Raw genomic sequence first — 14,441 nt, 5'->3', positions numbered from 1 at the left:
GTATTTAATTCGCTTTACAAATGACTGCAATGGCCATATGTGCTTGCGCTTACACTTTCCAACAGATTTGTGCATTTCAAAGCGAGCCCCTGTGCAACAAACAATGACGGGGGCATAACGCTATTACTTACCTGTATGAGAACCTGCCAGTGAGCTGAGGAGCCGAGCATTTTGATTGGCCCCATCAAACAGCTCAACTGAGTCATTCATGGCCGTCTGAAAATAGGCAAATTGCCCAAACACCACTGAGGGGAGAAGGGAATGAATAAAGTTTGTTACAATCACACACACACACACACATACAGGCACACACACACATGCGGGTACACACATATGTATATACGCACACACACATATAGAGAGAAACTCCCTACATTACTTCCTGAAGCTACTTCTTTTGGTTTGATAACTGTATTTGTGCAATCCCAATCATTTTTTAATGTCATGAAATGTTTATGAACAAGTAGTGGGAAACATTTTTCAGCGGCTCAGAGAGGGAAAGAGCGAGAGAGTGAGTCAAAGCCAGTGATTTTGAATCGTAAATAATAAATTGCACATTTTCTCTTGTTCCAGTTGTGCTGTATTGATTCTGTCACTGTGCGGTTGTTGCGGGAGGGAAAAAGGCTACTTTAGAGAGGAATGCACTGCTCAGTTCCCTGTCCACAGGGTGACCAACACATCATCCAACAGCAGCCACTGAAACAAATTCACCCCGTTTCCGCATCTCACGTATTAGTATTTCAGTATTCACAAATCTGGCATTTGTAACCTCTTGTCTGTGGATGTGACCTTGGTGGCAATTAAAGCCATTTCAGATGCCAGAGGAGACGTAATTAACGCACAGAGAGGGACATACCATTATGGACCCTTTTGAATGTGTCACTGTTTCAAATGAGACACAGCTAAAAGGACTATACCAGAGTATGGGTCAAACGAAACCCTGAACAGACTCCATTATCACGCTAATTGGATGTTGGTCCACATCTTGCACAGGACATGCAGCAAACATGGCTGGGTTAACCTCTGGAAAGACTCTGATACCTCATGGAAACTACAGTTGGCTAAGTGTCTTAAAGCTTTGGGACGATTACGTCCCAAAACGATCATAAAGGCACAGTACACCATTGTTATTTTTCTTGGTAACTAGAATTTAAGATATATCATCAACATTAATTTTCATCAACGTTAATGTCAACAAAGTATCTGTTCATGTGAAGGACACATAAATACATCTGTTTCATACTACTGGCTGTCCTTGCTATTCAGGTAGGTAACTGCATTGAGATGTTTTGTAATTTGGGTCTGATGTGAGATGTGAGATGCAACCCTGCAAAAAAGTGTGAAAACAACACAACACTGACTAATATGGTCTATTGACCAACTACATCACAAAGCAAGCTAGCTATCTTTTATCAGAGCCAATCAATCTGTTGACCTTCAGACTAGTTTTCATCAAAAACACCCAACCGTTGCTTCAAATGCGAGCCTTATACTTGTATGTGAAGTCTATGTATGTGTTCTGATGTCATATCATGAAAAAAGCAATGATGGAATTTAGCTTATTCCAGCTTACCGAACTCTCCTGACACAGTGATGTAGTAGGAGCAGGTCTGCCCAGTGGTGTAGTTGTGGGGATAGTTTGGAGACAAGACCACACCATCAGATCCATTGTAATGACCCCCACAAGGGGCTGGGAAAACAAACAAACAAAAAAAATATAATATCTTGTTTAAAGAACCCACAAGATTCACATAACATGGGTAAATTGACACACAGGTATACATTCGTAACATGGCAACTTCATTGAACGGAGCATCTACAGCATGTGAATTGACTGCAGACCCTTATAACACATGGTGGTGATTACTGTATGTACATGTAGCACTGGTTAGTCAGTCAGCAACGTGTCAACAACGTTAGGCCATATTAGATTCTATAATGAACCTAACTGATCTATCACAACAAAGTAGTTTGGAGAAAAAATGCAGTTTAATTATTTGTAAATAGTTGCAACTATTTATGTCTGATTGCATGGGTGTCATGCATGAGTCTTCAACACAAAAATGTCTGAGCAGTGGGGTATACTACGAAGCTCGATTAGTGGGTTAGCGAGGTATGTTGCACTCAAAGCCAGGGTATGCTGTAACATGAAAGTGGCTCTATCACCATGGTGTCTTATGCTGTCAACAAAACCTGTTGTGGTACCATTTACAGTAACTCTGATTGCAAGTTTCATATTTGTCGATCCAGGTTATTCAAAGAAAGCCTGGGTATGTTCAGCGTGCTTTGTAGTATATCCCACAGGTCAGACATCAGATGCATACAAAATATACATTACAGATACATACATACAAAAACAAAAAACATCACTTCATTTTGCTGTAGCTTTCTCCAAATAAAACATGCCCATTTGCAATTTTTGTTGTGCATGAAACAGTGTAAGAGCCACCCTAATAATATGTTTTTCATTTCACATCTAGAGGCCTGTGGTGGCACTAAAGAACCCTGAAAACTCCTTATAAAAAAGATTTAATCACCACATGTGGTGATTAACTCTTTTTTATAAGGAGTTTTCAGTGTGCGGACTAACGTCATTTTTTTTATTACTGAAATTTTTGGGTCCAGCACCTGTTTGGATCTGGATGTGCGCGTTTTTTGTATTTTTTGGCACTAAAGAACCCACCATAGACAAATACCATAGGCAGACAAGCAAAAGACAGTGGTGCTAAACAGACTAGTAAAAGCAAAAGACAGTGTTAGCCAAAGTATTGTCTTAAAATGGTATATTCATTAACATTGCATGAGCATTAGTAGTCTGTAGATGTGTCTGAAACACAGGTCTGCACTTACGCCCTTTACAAAAAACTTTTTTTGTTATGGTTGGTTACTCTGGAATACACCAAAACACTCATGATGCATTAATTTGGGTCTGACTGAAGGATCCACCCATTACATCTGTTCTCCTTCAGTGACAAAATCCATGAAAATCAACGTGCTACAGTATGGGTAAAGTGCACTTCAAATTGTTTAAAAACAGCCTGAACTAATGTCAATTCATGCCTTTCTAAACCAACTGAGACTGCTCCTTTTTGGAGTCCTCTCTGAACACCATGCAACATAGCTGCTTCTTCAAATGGCCATTTTTCGTGCTATTTATCCAGCACATAACTCATAAAAATAACCATCCTTGAAAGAAATTACATATTGATCCAAATATGTACACTGGTCTAAGGCACATGAAAAAACTGACAGGAGCGGTGCACCTAAACCAAGCCTCACAGCACTGTTTCTTTATTATACAGCTCAGCACGGCAAAGCACAGTGAGAAAGTGAGAGAGATAGACAGTCAGAGAAAGAGAGAGAGAGAGACAGAGAGAAAGACAGAGAAATGAGACACAGGGTACCTGGACGTCGATGAAAAAGAGTGCAGTGGATGAGGACAGTCTATGAAGGAGAGACAGCGGCTAATTGTGTCCAGCATACAAATTCTGCAGTTGGGGGTAGATGTCAGTGGAACCACAGAGAGTCACAGAAAGTAGCAGCATCTGGACAAAGAGTGCAGCTGCAGCTGGCCCAGACTTGGCCCGTGGTCTAGCCAAGTGACCAAGACGCATGGAGCAGAGGAACAACTATCCTAAACCTCCAAATCAGAAAAAGTTGGGACGTGTAAAATGCATATAAAAACAGAATGTGATAGTATACACATCTCGTAAACCTATATTTAGCAGCAAAAAGGACATAGACAACATATCAGATGTTGAAAATGAAAATTTGGACTATTTCATGGAAAATATATGTTCCTTTTGAATTTGATGCCAGCAATAAGTTTCAAAAAAAGTTGGGACAGGGAATGTTTACCACTGTGCTGCTTCACCTCTTCCTCTTCCTTTAACAAAATTATGTTAATGTTTAGGAACTAAGGAGACCAGTTGCTAGAGTGTTGAGTAGGGATGAACGATATATTGGCGGCCGATATATTATTGGCCGATAAGTGAAAAAATGAAAATATTATTATCGGTCCGATAACAGAATTCTGGCCGATAATTTGGGCTGATATTTTTTAAAGTCCTAATTTAGGCCTACGTAAGGTCCGTCTGGCTACACTGAGCTACTTAAGCTTGGTTGGCTATACTTTTTCCTCAATATAATGTCAGCGGTGTGAATGTATTTCACCACTCTAACAAAATCTGTGGATATGCTCATTTGGGAATCTGTGCATCTCAAAATCCTCTCGTGAATGATCCGCCATTTAACCTTACCAGAGCGGAGCTCAGCCCTATCTAGAGTCGTCTTGTGCTGATGTGTTTGCACTTTACTGCGCTGGTCAGGGAAACAAATAAACAAACTCGTTAGTGGGACGAGCACATAAGTAGGCCTAGTTCTAAGTTGTGTTTTAGTATTATATTTGCATTACTTTAGCTTGGGTTTTGTAGTATTACCTAGAAAAATGCTAACCATTCCTGCTTCAGTTCCAGACAGGTCATCATAATAAGTTATTAAAACCTTCGCTAACCCCTTTCATTTCTGCTGCAGCAGGTTGTGCGCAACAGAGTAGACGGACATAAGATACAGTCTGAGGAGTTGCAGCTTTATTCAGTTACCCGCAGTTGAAACTAAACCTAAGTTTCCCTCACAAACTCTGATTTGGTCGCTATACTGTAGCTTATTCCCAGCTGAGCAGTTTATGAGTGTTTCGTCCTAAATGAAAACGATTCATACTCTCTAGCCACTCGCAATTCACTGACGTCAGGTTCACTTAAAGGAGCCACACATACTGTAGGGCTAGGCTACTGTTATGTTGACTGCTGTACTATTGAGGACTATTATGAGTTCTGTCCATCATTTGGTGGTAGGTAAAATTACTGCAATAAAACTATGTTTATTAAATGCTTTCCCCAAATCACTTTTCACAATTTTTTTTCAAGAGTAATATTATCGGTTATCTTATCGGTCACAACAAACCAATAAATATCGGTTATCGCTATCGACCCTAAAATTCCATATCGGTGCATCTCTAGTTTTGAGAATTAAATGCTCAATAGTGCAAAGTATTCTTAGTCATGTTTTTCATTCCATGATGCACCTGATTTGACAGGTCTGGACTGCAGACAGGCCATTTTAGCACCTGGACTCTTCCTCTATGGAGAAATACTGTTTAAATATGTGCAGAATTCATTTTGGCATTGTTTTCCTGAAATATTCAAGTTATTTCCTGAAAAAGACTTTGCCTGGATGGCAATATATGTTGCTCAAACCCTGTACACATCATTCAGAATTGATTGTGCTTTGCCAGATGTGCAAGATGCCCATGCTGTAGCCACTAATGCACCTCCACACCGTCATAGATGTTGGGTTTTCGAACTGAGCACTAAAACAAGTTGGATAGGTTGGATACTTGGATAGGCCCTCTCATCTTTACCCCAGATGAGTCCATGATTTCCAAAAAGAATGGCACATTTTGATTGGTCTAACCACATGACCTTTTTCCACGTTACCACAGTCCATTTTAAACAAGCTCAGGCCCAGATAAGACAGTGGTATTTTTGTATCATGTTTAAATACAATTTTCAATGAGTATCAAACTGTGCTCATAGACATTGGTCCCAACTTTTTCGGGAACGTGTTGCTGGTATCAAATTCAAAATGAAAATCAACATTTGATATGTTGTCTGTGTCCTTTTGTGAATAAATATGAGTTTAAGAGATTTGCAGATTATTACATTCTGGTTTTATTCACATTTTACATAACGTCTCAACTTTTTCTGATTTGGGGTTGTATCAGAGTCCTTCCTAACAGCAGCACTCGGGCTCTGGTGAGGACCTGATTTGGCTGATTCTCAGCCGCCGTCTGTGGGATTTAGCTCCATCTGGGCCTCATGGCCTCCCATAGTTCACATAGTGGACTATCCAGCAATATCCAACGTCCCAATGAAAACAGATAATCAGATGCACACTGGAAACAGACAACTGAGCAACTTTCAGGATAGCTTTCCAGACTCAACGTTGCACCCGGTTTGGCCTTGAGTCTAGCTGACAGTATCATGGTCTCTGTGTCCCAGAGTGTGTGCGCCAGCGACGCAAGTGCCCCTCAGAAACTGGACAGCACCTCGGTCAGCTGCTCGGCTGCATCACAGACACATATCAACGACTTCCACTTTCACAGGACTCAGTACCTGTGACCCTGAATCCTCACTTAACCCTTCCTGTCATCTCCACCCGTGCTGACATTACTTTGGGCTGTGCCCTCAGAAAATTTCAATCCTCCACCACCCCAAACCCCCCAAGCATCCCTAACCCCCACCCCCACCCTCCACCCCTACCGCCCTGTCCTGTGATCTTTCTGTTCCTGCCTTGTTCCCCTTCATTCCCTCAGTCCTCGCTACAATGATCCTCATTTCACATTCTTGGCACATCCTCCACGTGCTAAGCCTCCGAACACTTGCGGCCCCCGGTCCCTCTCTTCATCTACCCACAATACCTTGCGGAATGCCAAACCCTGGTGTCAGGGTGAAGCCGCTTCTCGCCGCTCTCTGCATATCAGACTCCTTCGAGTACCTTTGATCACATCACATCACCCCCCCCCCCACATAATACCTTCCATGAGAAGGCTGAGAGGAAGATAGTGAGAAAAAACCAAGACACCCTTTGTAGAGAGGCCTGCCCTGCAACTAGACATTTCACACTCTGGTACCAATGGAAATTCAGGTATTGGAAACAAATTCAGTAATTCTTAATGGCAGAAAATATGCTGAGTTATTCTTTTGAACTGACATCACTGTCACAGCCCAAGCCCCCAGACTGTCACGTTCGGCAGAGTAATGCTATCTTATCTTTAACAGCACTTAACAGGTTTTTTTTTTAATTTGATATGGGTTGAGGTTTGAAGCCTTTTGTAATGACTTTTTGCAGAGTTGTTTAATGCTGACAAGCCTGCATGTTTCAAATGAAATATGGGGTGAAGAAGAAGAAGAAGAAGAAGAAGAAGAAGAAGAAAATTTAGAAATTTAGAAATCTAGGCTGAGTTTTGTTAAGATGATCTTTTTTAATCTGAGGTTGCCTTTTTAAGAACTAGAAACAAAAGACACAAAATGGCCTATAGGGCTAACTGTGGTTCATTTACGGTCAACAATTGATGAGCGCTGTCCCTGTCAAATAAAGAAATAATAATAATCAAAATAAGAATCTTGAATTATATTGAAGAAAGTGATCCTGATTAAAGCAAACAGAGAGAATTCCTGGATATGATTGCATGCCAACATCAAAACAATAGACACCATGCTGAAATATTCAGGCTGAACTGTCAAAATATAAAGGAATGTATGGAACTATAGACACATGATGTGAGATGTTGTTGGGAATGTAGGCTACTGTATATTTCACTATTTTATCTGCAGCCTGATAACTCATCTACTCCTTCTACCTGCTCTTACATGGAAACACACAACTGCATATACACTGCACAACTCTCTCTCTCTCTCTCTCTCTCCCCTCTTTCTCCCTCACACTCTCTCTCTCACACAGACACAGACAGACGCACACACACACACACACACACACACACACACAAAAATAACATGAAATAAAGATCTCTCTGGATGTCGAACCCAATAATTTCTAACATATTGACACCCACAATTATGGAGTAAGGGAAGGACAAAAGACAAAATGGTTCATTAGGAGTCATTCATTAGCTGCCTTTTTTGTGTGCTGGAATGAAACTGTGCAACTCCATGTGCTCTTCTCTTTCATGAGCCTCATGACAGCAGATGTGTCTGCCACCTGACCTTCCCGGCTTCTCTGCGAGAGCCAGCCACTGAAAATATCCATGTAATCACACAGATACGAGAGAGAGAGCAGCCAGAGCACCCGGGAAGAGTGGCCAGAGAGGGGAGAGGGAGGGAGAGAAAGAGAGAGGGAGGAAAGGAGGGGGGAGAGGGAGGGAGAGAGAGAGAAAGGAGGGGGAGAGGAAGAGAAAGAGAACGGGGAGAGGGAGAGAGAGGGAGGATGAGCAAGTATGGGAATTTCAGTCTAGGTGGAAAGTATGAAGCAGAGTACAGCGCCCCCTTTCCCTGTCTCTCTCCTCCTTCATCTCTCCTCCTCCTCATCTCTCTCTCTCTCTCTCTCTCTCTAGTGCATACACAGACACACAAGAGATGGTGCACTTATGTGTCTGTGTGTAAGCCATATGATGTGTCCCATTTTCTCATGTTGTGTGTCAACAGCGCCTCAAAGAGGCGACACACCACGGTGCTTTAACCTTCAACACACACACACACACACACACACACACACACACATACACACACACACATGCACACACACACACACACACACACACAGACACACACACGTGCACTCAAACACACACACACACACACACGCACAAACAGTTTTCCTCATTCTCTCCATTTCTCTCTTTTTCTCTCTCTCCTGCACACACACATACTCACACACTTTGCTTTCCTGCTTGCCTCTGTATCTTCCATATTCTCTCTTTCACACACACACACACACACACACACTCACACACACACATGCACGCACGCACGCACACACAGACACACACAGACACACACATACTGTGCTTCTTTTACTCTCTATCTCTTATTCAAACATGCAGACATATTCTGTCTCTCAACCACACATAAACACACTTGTTCTGTCTGTCTGTCTGTCTCTCTCTCTCCCTCTCTCTCTCTCTCTCTCACACACACACACACATCCCCTTTCTATTTACAGCCGTGGAAGATTCCTCATTCAAGAGCACTGAGACAGTCTTTTAGTTTCTATGGAAACGCATAAAAGACCTGTTTGGATGAGAGAAGCTGAGAAAAGGGGGAAAATCCTTTATTATTTAAAGGGATCTCACCCTTTTCTAATTAGTTTTGTCTAAGAGCCCAAGGAAGAGCCTGAGAGAGCATCAGTATTCCAAACAGCTGCCAAAAATAAACCCCCAGAAAGATGCCAAATGGCTATTGCTTGTTCTTTTTTTAACTTGTCAAGGGGGAGAAAGTGTATAAACTCCAGCCAAAACAGACCACAAAATGAAATATAATGCAAATAATAATTTGTCAATTCACTCCCAACATTCCTGTGGTATGCAGTAAAACTTGATCTTGGAAAAGTGATAAAGCAATCATTTACATTAAATAAATAATATAAAAAATGGAATTCCTGGGTTGGTTCAGTGGCGTTTTACGGAGTCAGACATAGGTGCCGTTCTTCTGCCCACAGTAACGATTGAATAAATAATGATTCCTCTCATCAGACGGGTGTTGCTGGGGGACATTGGTAATCAATCGGCAGCGCTAGAAGGGGAGAGGAGTCTTAACATTCAAATGGAGCCTTCCTCAGTCTCCCAGTCTGATCTGCATACCTGACATGTGACTCGACTCTCCCTGCCACTCAAAGAGCACACACCTGGAGAACGGGGGGGCAGATGCTTTTGGAGAATACTTACTATTCTTCTTTTCTTCTTTCCTGCCATGTGCATCAAAGAACATAATAAAGAGACACCCACAAATTTGCAATTGTTCTGCACCTTAAAATATATTCTCTCTCTCTCTCTCTCTCTCTCTCTCTCTCTCTGAGCTCACCTGAGCTACAACAATCAAAGTCTTTAGAGAGTGGCACGTACAGTAAGTGAGTGTTGATGTGCGGAACTTTGCAAACACTTTTGGCACTTGGGTAGTGAGATGTATTTTGCACTGGAAGGCACAACAGTTTCTTGCCTCCCTCCTAATGGTTTAGCTCTTTAAAAGTCAGAGTTGTAGAGTTAAGGTTGTATCTCAAAGTTGACAACACTACCTCAACACCAACCACATGGAATTAATAAATTGTCACTACAATACTGATGTTTCAGCATTTGATTTTGAGTTCATATCACGGTATTGTGCTATAATGACTTATAACTGTAATACTTCCGATTTAGCCATGTAGCCTTATTGACTAGGTACAGTAGCTATATACCACTTTTCCAATTAAATATGGTGAAGCAGAGACCAACCATATGTTATGCGGTAATAGTCTACAAGACTATTAGAGATCAGAGATAAAAGTGGCCAGAAAGATGATATGACAAAATCCTCCCCCTCCTTCCCCACACATCCCCTGGCTTGCACAGTGTGATTTCCATTGTGCTTAGTATGCACTTTCTATTTCCTAAGACAAAAAAGCAAATCCACCTCTCAAATCAAATTTAACTGCTGCCTATTGTGATCATACGGAAGCCATAAGATGTCTTTACTCTGAAGTGTGGAAAACCACTACGGTCAACAACAAAAGGCAACAACAACAACAACAACAGAATTTACTTCATTATGTCCTCTCTTTGAAGCTTAGCTTATTGATCAATGGAGGCCATTGTGCCACTGTATAACAGCCTTGTGAATTACTAACAGCCTCCTGTCTAACCCTTACAACCTAATCCTTTCCTGTGGAGAGTCCTGGCTCAGGGTTGCTAAAAGGGATTAACCTGTGTGTTCTGCCTTTCCTAAATGGCTGAGGACTCGCCACATCCAAATGACTATTTTCGCTTCCCAGATAATACTACCCTGCAGTAGATAGATAAATAAATAAATAAAGAAAGAAAGAAATAGATAAAAATAGCGAGAATTAAAACACACCTCTTTCTGCAAAAATAGATTCCCTGACATTGCATTTAAAATTTGTGACAAACACCTACAGTTTTTTCTACAGTAAAAAACAAATCCTGCCAATAGAATTGCTAAGTATCCCTTGCCAGTATATCAATTTGTATTGCATATGACATGTATGAATTAAAGGCAGCCAGCATTGGCATATATTTCAAATCAGTAATGTATGGGTAGATATTCCATGTCATCACCTAGGCAGTAGGAGAGTCTAATCCACATGCGGTGCTCGGGCCAGAGCTACCTCAGACACAGCGAGTCGGAATTCACAACAAGATCACACACAAGCCCACACCTAAGGTGCAGATTACTGACACTGTCACAGACCTCACCAGGTTGCTGTGCCTGTCACGCCTGGTTTACTGGCTTTGCATGCGATTTAAAGAGGGCAAGCGGTCCCAGGCATAATGTGCTCAGCTGGCTACTACCAATCACTTCCGCTGCTCGCTCAGTGCACTGTGTCGGAGAGCAAACGAACAATGCCATTTTGGAAAAGCTTGCACTACAGCCATCAGAGATTAAACTCAAATGTGTCAATGACATTCACTACATTTTTTTTTGTTATAGTCAGTATTTGAAATATAAGCTTCATGTAGTAGTTAAAAAACATGTCTTCTTAAATATTCTGTGGGTACCATTGAACAAGAAAACATTTCCAGGAACACTTGTGTGTTGAACACTGAGCATTCTACATGGAAGAATTGAAAGTGTTTTTGTCCTCTTATGGACAGCTGCATATGCTACAGAGGTGTTGAGTGTTTATGTTTGTGTGTGTATGTGTGGAAATGTGAGAGGGTGTGTTTGTGTGTGTGTGTGTGTCTGTCTGGGGGGTTGAACTGTGTCAAAGAATGAGTGTTAAAGATTCCACAGTCACTCAGCTACTCTGAAGACCTCATCCATGAGAGGGAGAGAGAAAGAAAGAGAGAGCAACAGAGATAAATGGGGGAGAAACAGAGATCTTGAAAGGGACCCTCCTAGGACCCTCACCCATGTATATCCCTCTGTGTGTAAGCCAATAGCGAATCCCTTTGAATCCTTTTCAAGGCTGGCTTGATATTGGCATGGTTACTGAGAGCAGTAGAACATAGAACAAAAGGGCAAATCTATTAGACCTCGGGTGTAGCACACAGCGAAAGGAATCACGCCTTTGAGAGATGTGCACCAGGTTCTCTCTCTTTCTATCCTCATAAAAAAAAACACTTCACTTAAGTATTACTTTTCCGTTAGTTCACTATCCACACACTATGCAATCAGTATTTCAAAATTAGTTTCCTCAGCTCCATAAAAAAGGCTTTTCGCTAAGTAGGCTCTGAGTCAGGCTTGCACCGACGTTCCAAAAAAACAAGGTGTGAAAAACCCCTCCTATGTAATTAAAAGGTGCATATTTGCTTACCTTTGCATGTGGGAAGCGCCTTGTCCCACACCGGTTTTCCATCTGGCCCCATGATGCAAGCCAGGGTGGCCGGTCCCACCACGCTGTAGCCAGAGTCACAGTAATACGTCACCGTTGAGCCCAATTTGTAGTCCATTCCCACTCGAGATCCATTCATTATACTGCCAGGGTCAAAGCATGCCTCCCGTGGCTTTTCTGTGAGAGGGGACAGAAATCAATACATACTGTATACTGTATACTGTGCTTTTACCATAATGTAGGGTCAGCTATGGAAGGGCCCAGTGGTCAGAGCATTACAGAATAGGGCCATTTTAAGGGGTTCTATTTCTGATCATCATAATAATTGGGCAAATGCTGCTTCTAATGATCTTGCCTGTCCATTTCAGATGACACACCGATGATTGCATCAGGGTATAGAAAAACATCATAAGTACAACTTCCTATTACATATAATGCTTGTTATTATAGAGTACATTATTTCAAATTAAAATACCTCATTACTTGTAAAATGCCCCATTACTTGTAACATGCAGTTATATGTACATTTAGGCTACAGACGCACAGATGCAACCGATGAATGGATAGATGAACATATGGAAGGTAACCATGTGGTTTCTGGACTGTGGTAAACACATCTCCATTAAAGGAACACGCCACCCAATGTCAGTAGTAATATATGTTCTTACGTTAACTTTCACGAGTTGAGTCATACCTCGCCCGTGTCGGTATCGCACTCAAAGCGCTCTGGTGCGGTGGCCTTGAACGTGTTAGCATGTTGCTATGCTAGCGGGCTCAGACGTAGCCATAGAGGGAGGAAGATAGCAGTAATCAAAAACATCCACGTTTTCCCTACTTAAATACAGTTTAGGAGTACTTCGACCTAGCGTAGTAATATTAATTAACACCTAATTGTAGATCCCAGCCATGCTTTCCGCCGTTTGCAGCGAAGCGGAATTCTATGAAACATGAAATCACTATACTTCTGCTTGTTATCACAACCCGTCACAATGCATGTTATAACCATGATTGTTCACAATCTACTTTACCACTACCTGTTACTTTGCTAAGTCAGCTCAAACTAACGCCAGCAGGGCAGGTTGTCTCTATTTACGGAAATGACTGTGTGTGTGCCTCGGAGGGGGAGGGGGAGGCTGAGGGGTCGGCTGAACTCTGTGGTGGATAGGATCTACGCTAGGTCGAAGTACTCCCAAGTGCTATTGCGCCACACATTGTAGTTCTCCTGTTTATTCGCTTGGAAAATCGCCACGTTTCATGTTGTGTGACCTTACACATTTTTATCAACTACTCGTGCAACTGTATTTAAGTAGGGAAAACGTGGATGTTTTAGATTACTGCTATCTTCCTCCCTCTATGGCTACGTCTGAGCCCGCTAGCATAGCAACATGCTAACACATTCACGCCGCGCGTCAGAGCGTTTGAGTGCACGTACCGACACGGGAGAGGTATGACTCAACTCGTGAAAGTTAGGGTAAGAACATATATTACTACTGACATTGGGTGGCGTGTTCCTTTAAGTGTCCTTTAACTATGGAGGTAGTACATAGATGGAGAGAAAGATAGATTATACAGATAGCTTGACAGTAATTCACTGAGAGGTTTTCATTGAGTGTCAGGTAAGATCACTTCCTCTGCCGCCTGTGATCAAGCTCGCTTCAGGGCACGATGCATTATAGTCAGCCAACACCAGGGGGGCGGGAGGTGAGGTGAGGTGAGGCTAATCTCTCTCTCTCTCTCTCTCTCTCTCTCTCTCTCTCTCTCTCTCTCTCTCTCTCTCTCTCTCTCTCTCTCTCTCTCTCTCTCTCTGTGTCTCTCTCTTTCTCTCTCTCTCCCTCTATTTCTCCTCAGCTCAGCTCGCCAGTCCTTCTGCCAGCAGGCAAGCAGACGCTGGGCAGTTGGAGAAAGCTCTGGAGGTGGTGGAGCTACTGGGAGGGGCTGCCAAACTCCACGACAGCTGACAGCCCACTCTCTTTCCCCCCTCGCTGTAGCTCCTGCTACTGGAAGATGAAGGAGAGAAGGGAGGGAGAGAAAGAAAGGGGCAGGAGAGAGGGAGGGGAGGCTGAAGATTCTATCGGTGAAATTGCTGTGGTGCGACGCAATCTCGCCCATGCTTCAATCACAAGAGTGCGACAATGGCAAATAGAAAGACCACAACACACAAACAGTCAGACAGACAGAGACATCCTCTCTCTCACACACAAACACACACACACACACACACACACACACACACACTTTCAGACATACACATACAAACACATAGACATCCACGAGTACTCCGAGCACTTTTTGAAATGACCACAACACAAATAGCTTGGAGTACATTGCTATATGAGGCCATGTCTCTCTTTGCTATTGCTGGTGTTTTCTCTTCCCTT

At 42.4% G+C, this 14,441-nt stretch overlaps 1 protein-coding gene across 2 annotated transcripts in view; it reads right to left on the bottom strand.

Annotated features, from left to right (window-relative positions):
* LOC125311390 (CUB and sushi domain-containing protein 1-like) overlaps positions 1-14,441 on the bottom strand; it is a 300,533-nt gene that overhangs the window by 48,847 nt on the left and 237,245 nt on the right. For both annotated transcript variants that reach the window (XM_048269385.1, XM_048269386.1), the window contains exons 30-32: positions 12,046-12,240; positions 1,574-1,690; positions 132-245 (exon numbers count right to left, since the gene is read on the bottom strand). In XM_048269385.1, the coding sequence (XP_048125342.1) occupies positions 132-245; positions 1,574-1,690; positions 12,046-12,240 (426 nt within the window). The remainder of the gene's footprint in view (positions 1-131; positions 246-1,573; positions 1,691-12,045; positions 12,241-14,441) is intronic.

This window comes from Alosa alosa, chromosome 18 (genome assembly GCF_017589495.1).
Source record: "Alosa alosa isolate M-15738 ecotype Scorff River chromosome 18, AALO_Geno_1.1, whole genome shotgun sequence".
NCBI lineage: Eukaryota > Metazoa > Chordata > Actinopteri > Clupeiformes > Clupeidae > Alosa > Alosa alosa.
The sequence above is the reverse complement of the archived record's forward strand: the minus strand, read 5'-3'. Positions and strand labels throughout refer to the sequence as shown.